Raw genomic sequence first — 15,000 nt, 5'->3', positions numbered from 1 at the left:
CACACACACACACACACACACACACACACACACACACACACACATAAACAGTGTACTACTTAAAATAATTATGTATAGGAGGACGAGGGGTCTGGACATTTGAAAAGCACAGAGGGCGTTACACACTGAACAACATAACAATGACACACACAGAGAGGAGAGGAGAGGAGAGGCCGTCAGGCTACGAGATAGATCAAGAGGGATGTCAGTTAGTGTCACATCAGAACTCCCATCTGAGAGTGAGACAGAGACACAGAGAGAGAGAGACAGACAGCAAGAGAGACAGAGAGAGAGAGAGAGACAAAACGGCAGAGAGAGAGACAGAGGGAGAGACAGAGATAGAAACCCCACAGACACAAACAAAATCCATAGAGCCCCAGGACAGCAACACAATTAGACCCAAACATATCATGAGAAAACAAAAAGATAATTACTTGACACATTGGAAAGAATTAACAAAACTAGAATGCTATTTGGCCCTAACAGAGAGTACACTGTGGCAGAATACCTGACCTCTGTGACTGACCCAAAATGAAGTAAATCTTTGACTATGTACAGACTAGGTAGCCTTGCTATTGAGAAGGGCCGCCAAAAGCAGATCAGGCACTCAAGAGAAGAATATGGCTATGTGCACACTGCCAACAAAATAAGGTGAAAACTGAGCTGCACTTCCTAACCTCTTGCCAAATGTATTAGAGACACATATTTACCTCAGATGAACCACAAAGAATTCGAAAAACAAATCCAATCTTGATCATTTCCCATATCTACTGGGTGAAATACCACAGTGTGCATCACAGCAGCAAGGTTTGTGACCTGTTGCCACGAGAAAAGGGCAACCAGTGAAGAACAAACACCTTTGTAAATAAAACCCATATTTATGTTAATTTATTTTCCATTTTTTACTTAACTATTTGCATATTGTTACAACACTGGATATAGACATAATATAACATTTGAAATGTCTTTATTCTTTTCAAACTTTTGTGTTTAATGTTTTACTGTAAAATATTAATTGTTTATCATCTACTTCACTTGCTTTGGCAATGTTTCCCATGCCAATAAAGCCGCATAAAGACAGACAGACAGACAGACAGACAGACAGACAGACAGACAGACAGACAGACAGACAGACAGACAGACAGACAGACGGGAGCAAGATGGAAAGAAAGCAGGTGGGTGGGAGAAAATTAGAAGAAGAGAGAGGGGGATGAAGATATAAAGAGATGTGTAGACACAGATCGGAGGCCAATGTTCAGCCTGATACTAGGGAACTCTCTTTGTGTGGTTCGTTGCATGCTGGACAATGTTTAGTGGGGCACTCAGGGAGAGTGTAAGAAGGGCCTAAGGGTAGTTAATGGAACACACCACAGTCTGTTGTTCACAGGGGGAGGGGGAGGGAGGGAGGGAGGGAGGGAGGGAGGGAGGGAGGGAGGGGGAGGGAGGGAGGGAGGGAGGGGGAGGGAGGGAGGGAGGGAGGGGGAGGGAGGGAGGGATATTGATGTTGTGTAACACAGCAATGTGGTGGTCCTTTTGAAAATGGATGAGGGGAGAGAAGGAATGGATAAGGGGAGAGAAGGAGAGAAATAAAATATTTAGTAAGAGAATCAAGACAATGTCAGGTCAGGAGAATGTGAAGTCAGGAGAATGTCAAGTCAAGTCAGGAGAATGTCAAGTCAAGTCAGGAGAATGTCAAGTCAGGAGAATGTCAAGTCAAGTCAGGAGAATGTCAAGTCAAGTCAGGAGAATGTCAAGTCAAGTCAGGAGAATGTCAAGTCAGGAGAATGTCAGGTCAGGAGAATGTCAGATCAGGAGAATGTCAGATCAGGAGAATGTCAGGTCAGGAGAATGTCAGATCAGGAGAATGTCAGGTCAGGAGAATGTCAGGTCAGGAGAATGTCAGGTCAGGAGAATGTCAGGTCAGGAGAATGTCAGATCAGGAGAATGTCAGGAGGAGAATGTCAGGTCAGGAGAATGTCAGGTCAGGAGAATGTCAGGTCAGGAGAATGTCAGATCAGGAGAATGTCAGGTCAGATCAGGAGAATGTCAGGTCAGGAGAATGTCAGGTCAGGAGAATGTCAGGTCAGGAGAATGTCAGATCAGGAGAATGTCAGGTCAGGAGAATGTCAGATCAGGAGAATGTCAGGTCAGGAGAATGTCAGATCAGGAGAATGTCAGATCAGGAGGAGAGAATGTCAGGTCAGGAGAATGTCAGATCAGGAGAATGTCAGATCAGGAGAATGTCAGATCAGGAGAATGTGTCAGGAGAATGTCAGGAGGAGAATGTCAGATCAGGAGAATGTCAGGTCAGGAGAATGTCAGGAGGAGAATGTCAGGTCAGGAGAATGTCAGGAGAATGTCAGATCAGGAGAATGAGAATGTCAGATCAGGAGAATGTCAGGTCAGGAGAATGTCAGGAGGAGAATGTCAGATCAGGAGAATGTCAGGTCAGGAGAATGTCAGATCAGGAGAATGTCAGATCAGGAGAATGTCAGATCAGGAGAATGTCAGATCAGGAGAATGTCAGATCAGGAGAATGTCAGGTCAGGAGAATGTCAGATCAGGAGAATGTCAGGTCAGGAGAATGTCAGGTCAGGAGAATGTCAGATCAGGAGAATGTCAGGTCAGGAGAATGTCAGATCAGGAGAATGTCAGGTCAGGAGAATGTCAGGTCAGGAGAATGTCAGATCAGGAGAATGTCAGGTCAGGAGAATGTCAGATCAGGAGAATGTCAGATCAGGAGAATGTCAGGAGGAGAATGTCAGATCAGGAGAATGTCAGATCAGGAGAATGTCAGATCAGGAGAATGTCAGGTCAGGAGAATGTCAGGAGGAGAATGTCAGATCAGGAGAATGTCAGGTCAGGAGAATGTCAGGAGGAGAATGTCAGATCAGGAGAATGTCAGGTCAGGAGAATGTCAGGAGGAGAATGTCAGGTCAGGAGAATGTCAGGTCAGGAGAATGTCAGGAGGAGAATGTCAGATCAGGAGAATGTCAGGTCAGGAGAATGTCAGGAGGAGAATGTCAGGTCAGGAGAATGTCAGGAGGAGAATGTCAGGTCAGGAGAATGTCAGGTCAGGAGAATGTCAGGAGGAGAATGTCAGGAGGAGAATGTCAGATCAGCAGAATGTCAGGTCAGGAGAATGTCAGGAGGAGAATGTCAGGTCAGGAGAATGTCAGGAGGAGAATGTCAGGTCAGGAGAATGTCAGGAGGAGAATGTCAGATCAGGAGAATGTCAGGAGGAGAATGTCAGATCAGGAGAATGTCAGGTCAGGAGAATGTCAGGAGGAGAATGTCAGATCAGGAGAATGTCAGGAGGAGAATGTCAGGAGGAGAATGTCAGATCAGGAGAATGTCAGGTCAGGAGAATGTCAGGAGGAGAATGTCAGATCAGGAGAATGTCAGGTCAGGAGAATGTCAGGAGGAGAATGTCAGATCAGGAGAATGTCAGGTCAGGAGAATGTCAGGAGGAGAATTTCAGATCAGGAGAATGTCAGGAGGAGAATGTCAGGTCAGGAGAATGTCAGATCAGGAGAATGTCAGATCAGGAGAATGTCAGGAGGAGAATGTCAGGTCAGCAGAATGTCAGATCAGGAGAATGTCAGGTCAGGAGAATGTCAGGTCAGCAGAATGTCAGATCAGGAGAATGTCAGATCAGGTGAATGTCAGATCAGGAGAATGTCAGGAGGAGAATGTCAGGAGGAGAATGTCAGGTCAGGAGAATGTCAGGTCAGATCAGGAGAATGCCAGGTCAGGAGAATGTCAGGAGGAGAATGTCAGATCAGGAGAATGTCAGGTCAGGAGAATGTCAGGAGGAGAATGTCAGATCAGGAGAATGTCAGGTCAGGAGAATGTCAGGAGGAGAATGTCAGGTCAGGAGAATGTCAGGAGGAGAATGTCAGATCAGGAGAATGTCAGATCAGAATGTCAGATCAGGAGAATGTCAGGAGGAGAATGTCAGATCAGTAGAATGTCAGATCAGGAGAGAATGTCAGATCATGGTCAGGAGAATGTCAGAATGAGGAGAATGTCAGATCAGGAGAATGTCAGGTCAGGAGAATGTCAGGAGGAGAATGTCAGATCAGGAGAATGTCAGGTCAGGAGAATGTCAGGAGGAGAATGTCAGATCAGGAGAATGTCAGGTCAGGAGAATGTCAGGAGGAGAATGTCAGATCAGGAGAATCAGGTCAGAATGTCAGGAGGAGAATGTCAGGTCAGGAGAATGTCAGGAGGAGAATGTCAGGTCAGGAGAATGTCAGGTCAGGAGAATGTCAGGAGGAGAATGTCAGGAGGAGAATGTCAGATCAGCAGAATGTCAGGTCAGGAGAATGTCAGGAGGAGAATGTCAGGTCAGGAGAATGTCAGGAGGAGAATGTCAGGTCAGGAGAATGTCAGGAGGAGAATGTCAGATCAGGAGAATGTCAGGAGGAGAATGTCAGATCAGGAGAATGTCAGGTCAGGAGAATGTCAGGAGGAGAATGTCAGATCAGGAGAATGTCAGGAGGAGAATGTCAGGAGGAGAATGTCAGATCAGGAGAATGTCAGGTCAGGAGAATGTCAGGAGGAGAATGTCAGATCAGGAGAATGTCAGGTCAGGAGAATGTCAGGAGGAGAATGTCAGATCAGGAGAATGTCAGGTCAGGAGAATGTCAGGAGGAGAATTTCAGATCAGGAGAATGTCAGGAGGAGAATGTCAGGTCAGGAGAATGTCAGATCAGGAGAATGTCAGATCAGGAGAATGTCAGGAGGAGAATGTCAGGTCAGCAGAATGTCAGATCAGGAGAATGTCAGGTCAGGAGAATGTCAGGTCAGCAGAATGTCAGATCAGGAGAATGTCAGATCAGGTGAATGTCAGATCAGGAGAATGTCAGGAGGAGAATGTCAGGAGGAGAATGTCAGGTCAGGAGAATGTCAGGTCAGATCAGGAGAATGCCAGGTCAGGAGAATGTCAGGAGGAGAATGTCAGATCAGGAGAATGTCAGGTCAGGAGAATGTCAGGAGGAGAATGTCAGATCAGGAGAATGTCAGGAGGAGAATGTCAGGTCAGGAGAATGTCAGGAGGAGAATGTCAGATCAGGAGAATGTCAGATCAGGAGAATGTCAGATCAGGAGAATGTCAGGAGGAGAATGTCAGATCAGGAGAATGTCAGGAGGAGAATGTCAGGTCAGGAGAATGTCAGGTCAGGAGAATGTCAGGAGGAGAATGTCAGGAGGAGAATGTCAGATCAGCAGAATGTCAGGTCAGGAGAATGTCAGGAGGAGAATGTCAGGTCAGGAGAATGTCAGGAGGAGAATGTCAGGTCAGGAGAATGTCAGGAGGAGAATGTCAGATCAGGAGAATGTCAGGAGGAGAATGTCAGATCAGGAGAATGTCAGGTCAGGAGAATGTCAGGAGGAGAATGTCAGATCAGGAGAATGTCAGATCAGGAGAATGTCAGGTCAGGAGAATGTCAGGAGGAGAATGTCAGATCAGGAGAATGTCAGGTCAGGAGAATGTCAGGAGGAGAATGTCAGATCAGGAGAATGTCAGGTCAGGAGAATGTCAGGAGGAGAATTTCAGATCAGGAGAATGTCAGGAGGAGAATGTCAGGTCAGGAGAATGTCAGATCAGGAGAATGTCAGATCAGGAGAATGTCAGGAGGAGAATGTCAGGTCAGCAGAATGTCAGATCAGGAGAATGTCAGGTCAGGAGAATGTCAGGTCAGCAGAATGTCAGATCAGGAGAATGTCAGATCAGGTGAATGTCAGATCAGGTGAATGTCAGATCAGGAGAATGTCAGATCAGCAGAATGTCAGATCAGGAGAATGTCAGATCAGGTGAATGTCAGATCAGGTGAATGTCAGATCAGGAGAATGTCAGATCAGCAGAATGTCAGATCAGAATGTCAGGAGAATGTCAGGAGAATGTCAGATCAGGAGAATGTCAGATCAGCAGAATGTCAGATCAGGAGAATGTCAGATCAGGTGAATGTCAGATCAGGTGAATGTCAGATCAGGAGAATGTCAGATCAGCAGAATGTCAGATCAGGAGAATGTCAGATCAGGTGAATGTCAGATCAGGTGAATGTCAGATCAGGAGAATGTCAGATCAGCAGAATGTCAGATCAGGAGAATGTCAGATCAGGAGAATGTCAGATCAGGAGAATGTCAGATCAGCAGAATGTCAGATCAGGAGAATGTCAGATCAGGTGAATGTCAGATCAGGAGAATGTCAGATCAGCAGAATGTCAGATCAGGAGAATGTCAGATCAGGAGAATGTCAGATCAGCAGAATGTCAGGAGGAGAATGTCAGGAGGAGAATGTCAGATCAGGAGAATGTCAGATCAGGTGAATGTCAGGAGGAGAATGTCAGATCAGGAGATGTCAGGAGAATGTCAGGAGGAGAATGTCAGGAGGAGAATGTCAGATCAGGAGAATGTCAGATCAGGTGAATGTCAGGAGGAGAATGTCAGATCAGGAGAATGTCAGGAGGAGAATGTCAGGTCAGGAGAATGTCAGGAGGAGAATGTCAGGTCAGGAGAATGTCAGGAGGAGAATGTCAGATCAGGAGAATGTCAGGAGGAGAATGTCAGGTCAGGAGAATGTCAGGTCAGATCAGGAGAATGCCAGGTCAGGTCAGGAGAATGTCAGGTCAGGTCAGGAGAATGTCAGGTCAGGAGAATGTCAGATCAGGAGAATGTCAGATCAGGAGAATGTCAGATCAGGAGAATGTCAGGAGGAGAATGTCAGATCAGGAGAATGTCAGGAGGAGAATGTCAGGTCAGGAGAATGTCAGGTCAGGAGAATGTCAGGAGGAGAATGTCAGGAGGAGAATGTCAGATCAGCAGAATGTCAGGTCAGGAGAATGTCAGGAGGAGAATGTCAGGTCAGGAGAATGTCAGGAGGAGAATGTCAGGTCAGGAGAATGTCAGGAGGAGAATGTCAGATCAGGAGAATGTCAGGAGGAGAATGTCAGATCAGGAGAATGTCAGGTCAGGAGAATGTCAGGAGGAGAATGTCAGATCAGGAGAATGTCAGATCAGGAGAATGTCAGGAGGAGAATGTCAGGTCAGGAGAATGTCAGATCAGGAGAATGTCAGGAGGAGAATGTCAGATCAGGAGAATGTCAGGAGGAGAATGTCAGGAGGAGAATGTCAGGTCAGGAGAATGTCAGTAGGAGAATGCTTCACTGTACCGCAGCATTTGAGCCCATGGAGAATAAGCCAAGTGCAGATTTGTGACGTCTATGTTGTCACCATTACGACAGAGAACATGGCTTGACCTCTAGCATTTACATCGATATGACCCAACGTTTTTTTTTTCGGATTGACGTGCCGCATTTAACACATAAACCACCACATCTTGGGCGGTTAAACTACTCTGGGAGCCGCTAAAGCAGGTGTGAATGACCAGGGTTGTATCGAGGGGCCTGCTTCCACTGGGCAGCTGTATCAGTGATGGTATCTAGTAACCAGGCACATTTGTTTCCCTCCCAAGATTATAATTTTTTAAGTCAGTTAAGAACAAATTCTTATTTTCAATGACGGCCTGGGAACAGTGGGTTAACTGCCTGTTCAGGGGCAGAACGACAGATTTGTACCTTGTCAGCTCGGGGATTCGAACTTGCAACCTTTCGAGAACTAGTCCAACGCTCTAACCACTAGGCTACCCTGCCGCCCCATATTTCAAGTTGGATAGCAGCCTTCACAAGGAATAACTAATATTGGTTGCCCTCTAGATGTCACTGTTACAGTCTACTCAGTGGGGAGGACAGGAACGCCAACCACACCGGGACACAGTGTCCTCGGCCTTTAAAACCCTGTGTGAATCGGTTCACTTGGCTGAGGCTCTCAGGTGCTCGACAAACGTCATTGTTTGGCAGGCCAGGGGTGTCCGTATATCCTCTCCCCGCTAACCACGTGTTCAGTTGGGTGGCAGGTAGCCTAGTGGTTAGAGTGTTGGGCCAGTAACCGAAAGGTTCATTATGAATCATGAATTATGCCCCTATTTAAGATCACTGTGATGTTTTTCGTACGACATACCCAATGATTAATGAAAACTTGCTCGGTAGGTCCATGTCCTCATTGTGGTTCTACAGACATGTTTACATACGTCTTATTTACACACTTTATTTGAATATTTATGAAATGCATATTTTATATTTATATTTAGCACTTATTTGTTTTTCCTTCGACTCCAACCTCATTCGATGTGGTTGTTGTCTAATTAAAAACATTTAAAACTCAGAAAAGCTCTGACGAAGGCCGTGAGGCCGATAGGTAAAGCTTATTAAAGATCAGTGATACTATCAAGAGCAGTGTGCGGTTTCCTTTGTCCTTCATATCCATTGCGAATGACAACGCTTTTCCTCTCAAAATGTGAATATCCTTTCCACGCCGTGGATAACCACCAAGCTTAGGTGTGAAATAGAGCGTCGTCATGCTCTGATCTCACGTCTCCACGTTGTTTTGTGAACTGACGTGAGAACAATGGATGTGGTTGGATGTAGTTTACAAAATGGAAGTGACCTGCCACGGTATATCTCAGAGTTCTGTGCTCAGATCTTTTGCTGCCAGTTGCTCTCTGTTTATCCATTATCCCATATGAGATCGTGACCCCTAGGTTTGGAAACCACTGATATAATATGTTTTACGGTAAGGATAATGCTGTACATTTACAGAGAAAAGTTTTACAGTCAAAGAAAGAGACAGGGGCTCTTTCACACACACACACACACACACACACAGGAAGTGAGGTATCTCACCATTCTCCTCCAGCTGGAAGTCGTCTTGGTAACGGTATTTCTCCGGTCCACACGCAACAAAGATGTCCTCGTCCCCGAAGAAGTCCTGGAGACATGTCACCTGGCGGAACACAGAGAGACTGGAGGGTTAGAGATCATATATACACACAGAGAGACTGGAGGGTTAGAGATCATATATACACACAGAGAGACTGGAGAGTTAGAGATCATATATACACACAGAGAGACTGGAGGGTTAGATATCATATATACACACAGAGAGACTGGAGGGTTAGAGATCATATATACACACAGAGAGACTGGAGGGTTAGAGATCATATACACACACAGAGAGACTGGAGGGTTAGAGATCATATATACATACAGAGAGACTGGAGGGTTAGAGATCATATACACACACAGAGAGACTGGAGAGTTAGAGATCATATATACACACAGAGAGACTGGAGGGTTAGAGATCATATACACACACAGAGAGACTGGAGGGCGTGTCGAGTGTTGAGTGACATGGGAGAACATGGAAAGGTTGAAAACCAGGCGGGCTGCAGCGTTCTGGATAAGTTGCAGGGGTTTGATGGCACAAGCAGGGAGCCCAGCCAACAGCGAGTTGCAGTGAGTCCAGACAGGAGAGATGACAAGAGGCTGGAATGGGACCTGACCAGCTTCCTGTGTAAGTAAAGGTCGTACTCTACAGATGTTGTAGAGCATGAACCTGCAGGAGCCAGTCACTGCTTTGATGTTTGAAGAGAACGACAGGGTGTTGCCCAGGGTCACAACAAGGTTACTTGCACTCTGGGAGGGCGACACTGTGGAGCTGTTGTGATGGAGAGTTCTTTGAGCGGGCAAGCCTTCCCGGGGAAGAAGAGAAGCTTCATCTTGACGTGTCTGTGTGTGTGTGTGTGTGTGTGTGTGTGTGTGTGTGTGTGTGTGTGTGTGTGTGTGTGTGTGTGTGTGTGTGTGTGTGTGGTCAGCCATGTGTAATGACACTACTAAAATAATCTAAAATCTCACCCTGTGAATCCATGTCTAATGATATGGAACACCTCCAGACCTATCCTGATGGTGTCAACATCAGTTCTCTCTAACTACAACACCTACAGACCTATCCTGATGGTGTCAACATCAGTTCTCTCTAACTACAACACCTACAGACCTATCCTGATGGTGTCAACATCAGTTCGCTCTAACTACAACATCTACAGACCTATCCTGATGGTGTCAACATCAGTTCTCTCTAACTACAACACCTACCGACCTATCCTGATGGTGTCAACATCAGTTTGCTCTAACTACAACACCTACAGACCTATCCTGATGGTGTCAACATCAGTTCGCTCTAACTACAACATCTACAGACCTATCCTGATGGTGTCAACATCAGTTTGCTCTAACTACAACATCTACAGACCTATCCTGATGGTGTCAACATCAGTTCTCTCTAACTACAACACCTACAGACCTATTCTGGTGGTGTCAACATCAGTTCTCTCTAACTACAACACCTACAGACCTATCCTGATGGTGTCAACATCAGTTCGCTCTAACTACAACATCTACAGACCTATCCTGATGGTGTCAACATCAGTTCTCTCTAACTACAACACATACAGATCTATCTTAATTAACAGTACAACACATACAGGCTAATCTTTATGATGCCAGCCATTCCTAATGATAATAATACTGTGTAATGATCTCAAATCTCACTCATGGACAGGACTAATGACATGGAACACCTATAGGCCTATCCTGATGGTGTCAACATCAGTTCTCTATCTATTTCTAATGATGGACAGGACATGTGTCTAATGAAATGGAACACCTAAAGGTCTATCCTGATGGTGTCAACATCAGTTCTCTATCTATTTCTAATGATGGACAGGACATGTGTCTAATGAAAAGGAACACCTAAATGCCTATCCTGATGGTGTCAACATCAGTTCTCTATCTATTTCTAATGATGGACAGGACATGTGTCTAATTAAATGGAACACCTAAAGCTCTATCCTGATGGTGTCAACATCAGTTCTCTATCTATTTCTAATGATGGACAGGACATGTGTCTAATGAAAAGGAACACCTAAAGGTCTATCCTGATTGGGTAACACTCCCCCCCATGTGGAAACATATATCCTTGTGGCAGGGATTCCAGTTTCGAGCCCTAAGCATGCTCTCCATTAAAAACAACACACACACACACACAAATTAGAAATCTACTGTTTATGAGTTTCCAAACAATTAATGGCTTGGAATACATTTTGATTCCATTATCAGCTAATCACTAACTGCGTTTGTTACCACGTTGGAGGTGGAAATGTACAGTAAATACTACTCGGATTCATTCATGTGATTTGAACTAGATGAGAAATGAAGATCGGTTAATGGCCAACAAGCTGTGTCAACCATAAACTAAAAGTACAGCTATCATGCTTGTAAACAAACTGTAGAGTTTAAAAAATGACATTAATATGAAAATGTCTGTTGGAACTAGTGACAACACGTCACTTGGCTGCAGTTGCCATGGAACAAATTAAAATAAGGGGCGGGACTCGTTTTTTTTGGCACCTCCCCCTTTTCCCCTCCCAGCAAATTATAATCATCCGTTGGATCATTTGTCGAATTGCATTTATTTGTTGAGCTAGTCTGCATTAAAAAATATATATATATACACAACCATTTTATGCATGGTCAAATTGGGTAATATGATTGTATTTCAGAACCACGGAATCCCCCATCGCCCCGAGATGAATGTTTTTTGACGTTTTAGGTGAATTCGTTTTGCGTGGCCCGGTTATGCAGGGTTTGCTCATTTTTCAATTGACCCTAAAGAGAAATCTACACCCAACATGCAAAATGAACTCTCCCATTGCTTTAAAACACGCTCCAAACCTTTCAATAGTTAAGACTATCCATACTACCGTAGTTTATATTCTTTATATTTATATAGCGGATTAGTGGCCGCAATTTACATAATGCATTGATTATATAGAGCCAGCTAGCTTACTGAAATGATAACAGAGAGAACAAAGAATATAGCTATTTGATCATGTCCGTCAAGATTTCACTTGAATTGTCAAACGAAAAAAAAAGCCAGACAAACGTCAACCCTGAACATGTCAACAGCTCGTATAGACACGGTTTTAGCTAAGACATGACTTGACTGGTAGTCTTTCTGAAATAATCATGTTCACCTGACATGCAGTATGCCTTTCTTAACTAAAATGGTGCTCATATCACGTTCATTAGCTGGCTACGGTTAGCATGCTATCTATCTATCTAGTTAGACTTGACAACTACAGCAACGTTACTCGTTATTTCTCCACTCTATTTCACCACGATGTTCCCACCCCTCAATTCCTGAATATGTATTCGCATCGAGCTAGAACCTACATGAGAATATTCTCTCTAGGACAGGAATTAGATGCGACAACGTCCTCTGAGGTGGCCTTTGAGGTTCGGGACGTCCCTAGGATCCCAGATTGCAGTCGCCGTGCCAGAGGCGCAGTTGTGACTCTCTTAGAGGGAGCGTGTCTGTAGCACGGTACATCCCCCACAGCCGGGGTAATGTGATGGGCTTGTGACTGTTGAGTAATCGCAGCATTGCAATTCAATGAAAACTTCGGCTTTGCTATGCTGATATATAAGCCGGTACTACCTGCTTGCTGAAATGAGTGCAAGAGGGACATTTCTAACGTTTTAACATTTTTTTTAACGAGGTGCCGAAACCCCTTATTCTCAACCACCCGAGGAGGTGTGGATAGCCGATACAAACCAAAGACTGTAAAAATGATAAACACCTATCGCTCTTGTCATTTATTTGGCCAGGTCAACATCAGCTGCCAGGAGCTGCTTGAACGCAGAGGTTGTGTTGCTGTATCTTTGTATTTCTGTCTTGCTTTGGTATTCTGGGGTGATGCCCGAGTAAACGTGTCAACATATTTGAGGTGTTGGCAGCTGCATAGGCTATACTCTTTGAGCGCGGCGACATATGTTAACGTTTTATCCCACAACTCTCTGTATCGTCGCCGTTGTAATCTACTGGGAAACCTAAATGTTCCCAAACTGGAGATTTAAATGATGATGGAGGATCCTCCTGGTTTATCGACCCCATCTCTCGTCGTCATACAGAACTAGTTTCCGGCTGCGCCTCACAAAAGGACAGTTTGAAATACCCCAGTTAGAAGTTGTTTTATAACGCGCGTACAGGCTCTAGTTGTTTGAACGGAAAAGCCAGGAATAGTTTTTTTTTTTTAGCACAGATTTACTCAAGATGCATACAACGCAGTGTAGGCATAGCCTATAGGCCTAGTGTTTATTATATATCATGTATTCAGTGCGGACCGAACAAGGTCCCGTACCGAACAGTTTGGCACAAATATATGTACCGTTACACCCCTAATAAAAGGAATGATGGGAAATTGCTTTGGAGTACTTTCATATAAATTATGGACAGAAAGACGAGTTCAACTCCATCTTCCACTGAATGAGGAGGCTCGTTTATCACAAAACCTTCTGATTTTGCCAATTACTTTAATTACTATTTCATTAGCAAAGTGGGAAAACTCAGACATGAAATGTCAACAACAAGCAGTGGACCATCATATTCATGTATAAACAACCTTAATAAGGAAGATAAAGTTTTGTCATTTTCAATTCTGTAATGTTAGTGTGGGTGAGGGGGGGAGGACTTATTGTTGTCCATCACTAATGAGAAACCACCTGGTATTGATTGACAATCTAGATGAAAAGCTACTGAGGCATCCTGAACACTTTTGCCACTCCTGTGTGACATATCTTAATCTGAGCCTAGAGAAAAGTGTTTGTCCTCAGACCCGGAGGATTTGTCCTCAGACCCGGAGGATTTGTCCTCAGACCCGGAGGATTTGTCCTCAGACCCAGAGGATTTGTCCTCAGACCCGGAGGATATGTCCTCAGACCCAGAGGATTTGTCCTCAGACCCGGGGTGGAAGCTAAAGTCATTCCGTTACCCAAGAATGGTAAAGCAGATTTTACTGGTTCTAACAGCCGACTAATCAGCTTCCTGCCGACTCTTAGCAAACCTTTGGAAAATATTGTGTATGACCAGATACAATGCTATTTCTCTGTAAACAAATGAACAACTGACTTTCAGCATGCTTATAGAGAAGGTACAAGCCTGACACAAATCACTGATGATTTGTTGAAAGAAATTGCAAAGAAGATTGTGGGAGCTGTACTGTTAGATTTCAGTGCAGCCTTGGATATTATTAACCATAACCTGTTGTTGAGAAAACATACTGTAGGTGTTATGACTTTGAAACGTCAGCCACACCGTAGTTTCACAGCAATCTATCTAATAGAACACAGAGCGTTGTCTTTAAAGGAAGCTTCTCTAATGTCAAACATGTAAAGTGTTGTGTACCGCAGGGCAGCTCTCTAGGCCTTCTACTCTTTTCTGTTTTTACTAATGACCTGCCACTAATATTACACAAAGCCTGTCTGTCTATGTGTGCTGATGATTCAACATTATACATGTCAGCAACCACAGCTAGTGAAATCACTGCAATCCTAAACAAAGAGTTGCAGTCTGTTTCAGAATCGGGTGGCCACTAATAAACTGGTCCTGAACATCTCGAAAACTAAGAACATTCTTTTTGCAACAAATCATTCCCTAAATTCTAGACCTCAGCTGAATCTGATCATGAATAATGTGGCTGTTGAGCAAGTTGAGGAGACTAAATTACATGGTGTTACATTGGATTGTAAACTATCAGGGTCAAAACATATATATTCAATGGTTGTAAAGATGGGGAGAGGTCTGGCCGAAATAAAGAGATTCTGCTTTTTTGACATCACACTCCAAAAAGCAAGCCCTACAGGCTCTAGTTTAGTTTTATCATTATTGTCCAGTCGTGTGGTCGAGTGCTGCAAGGAAAGACCTAGTTAAGCTGCTACTGGCCCAGAACAGAGCGGCACGCTTGGCTCTTCGCTGTTATCAGGGGGCTAACATCAATACTATGCATGCCAATCTCCCTTGGCTAAAAGTAAAGGAGAGACTGACTGTGTCGCTTCTTGTTTTTAGACTGACCAAAAATATAAATGCAACCTGCAACAATTTGAAAAATTTCACAGAGTTACAGTTCATATAAGGAAATCAGTCAATTGAAATAAATTAACTAGGCCCTAATCTATATATCTCAAATGACTGCGCAGGGGCGCAGCCATGGGTGGGCTTAGGCCCACCCACTTAGGAGTCAGTTCCACCCACTAGGGAGCC

At 44.4% G+C, this 15,000-nt stretch overlaps 1 protein-coding gene across 1 annotated transcript in view; it reads right to left on the bottom strand.

Moving 5' to 3' along the window:
* dclk1a (doublecortin-like kinase 1a) overlaps nucleotides 1-15,000 on the bottom strand; it is a 258,899-nt gene that overhangs the window by 148,900 nt on the left and 94,999 nt on the right. The window contains 1 exon segment of the mRNA XM_052521745.1: nucleotides 8,745-8,844. Coding sequence (XP_052377705.1) covers nucleotides 8,745-8,844 — 100 coding nt within the window.

The sequence above is a fragment of the Oncorhynchus keta genome, chromosome 6, assembly GCF_023373465.1.
Source record: "Oncorhynchus keta strain PuntledgeMale-10-30-2019 chromosome 6, Oket_V2, whole genome shotgun sequence".
Lineage (NCBI taxonomy): Eukaryota > Metazoa > Chordata > Actinopteri > Salmoniformes > Salmonidae > Oncorhynchus > Oncorhynchus keta.
This window is presented reverse-complemented; position numbering and strand designations above follow the sequence as displayed.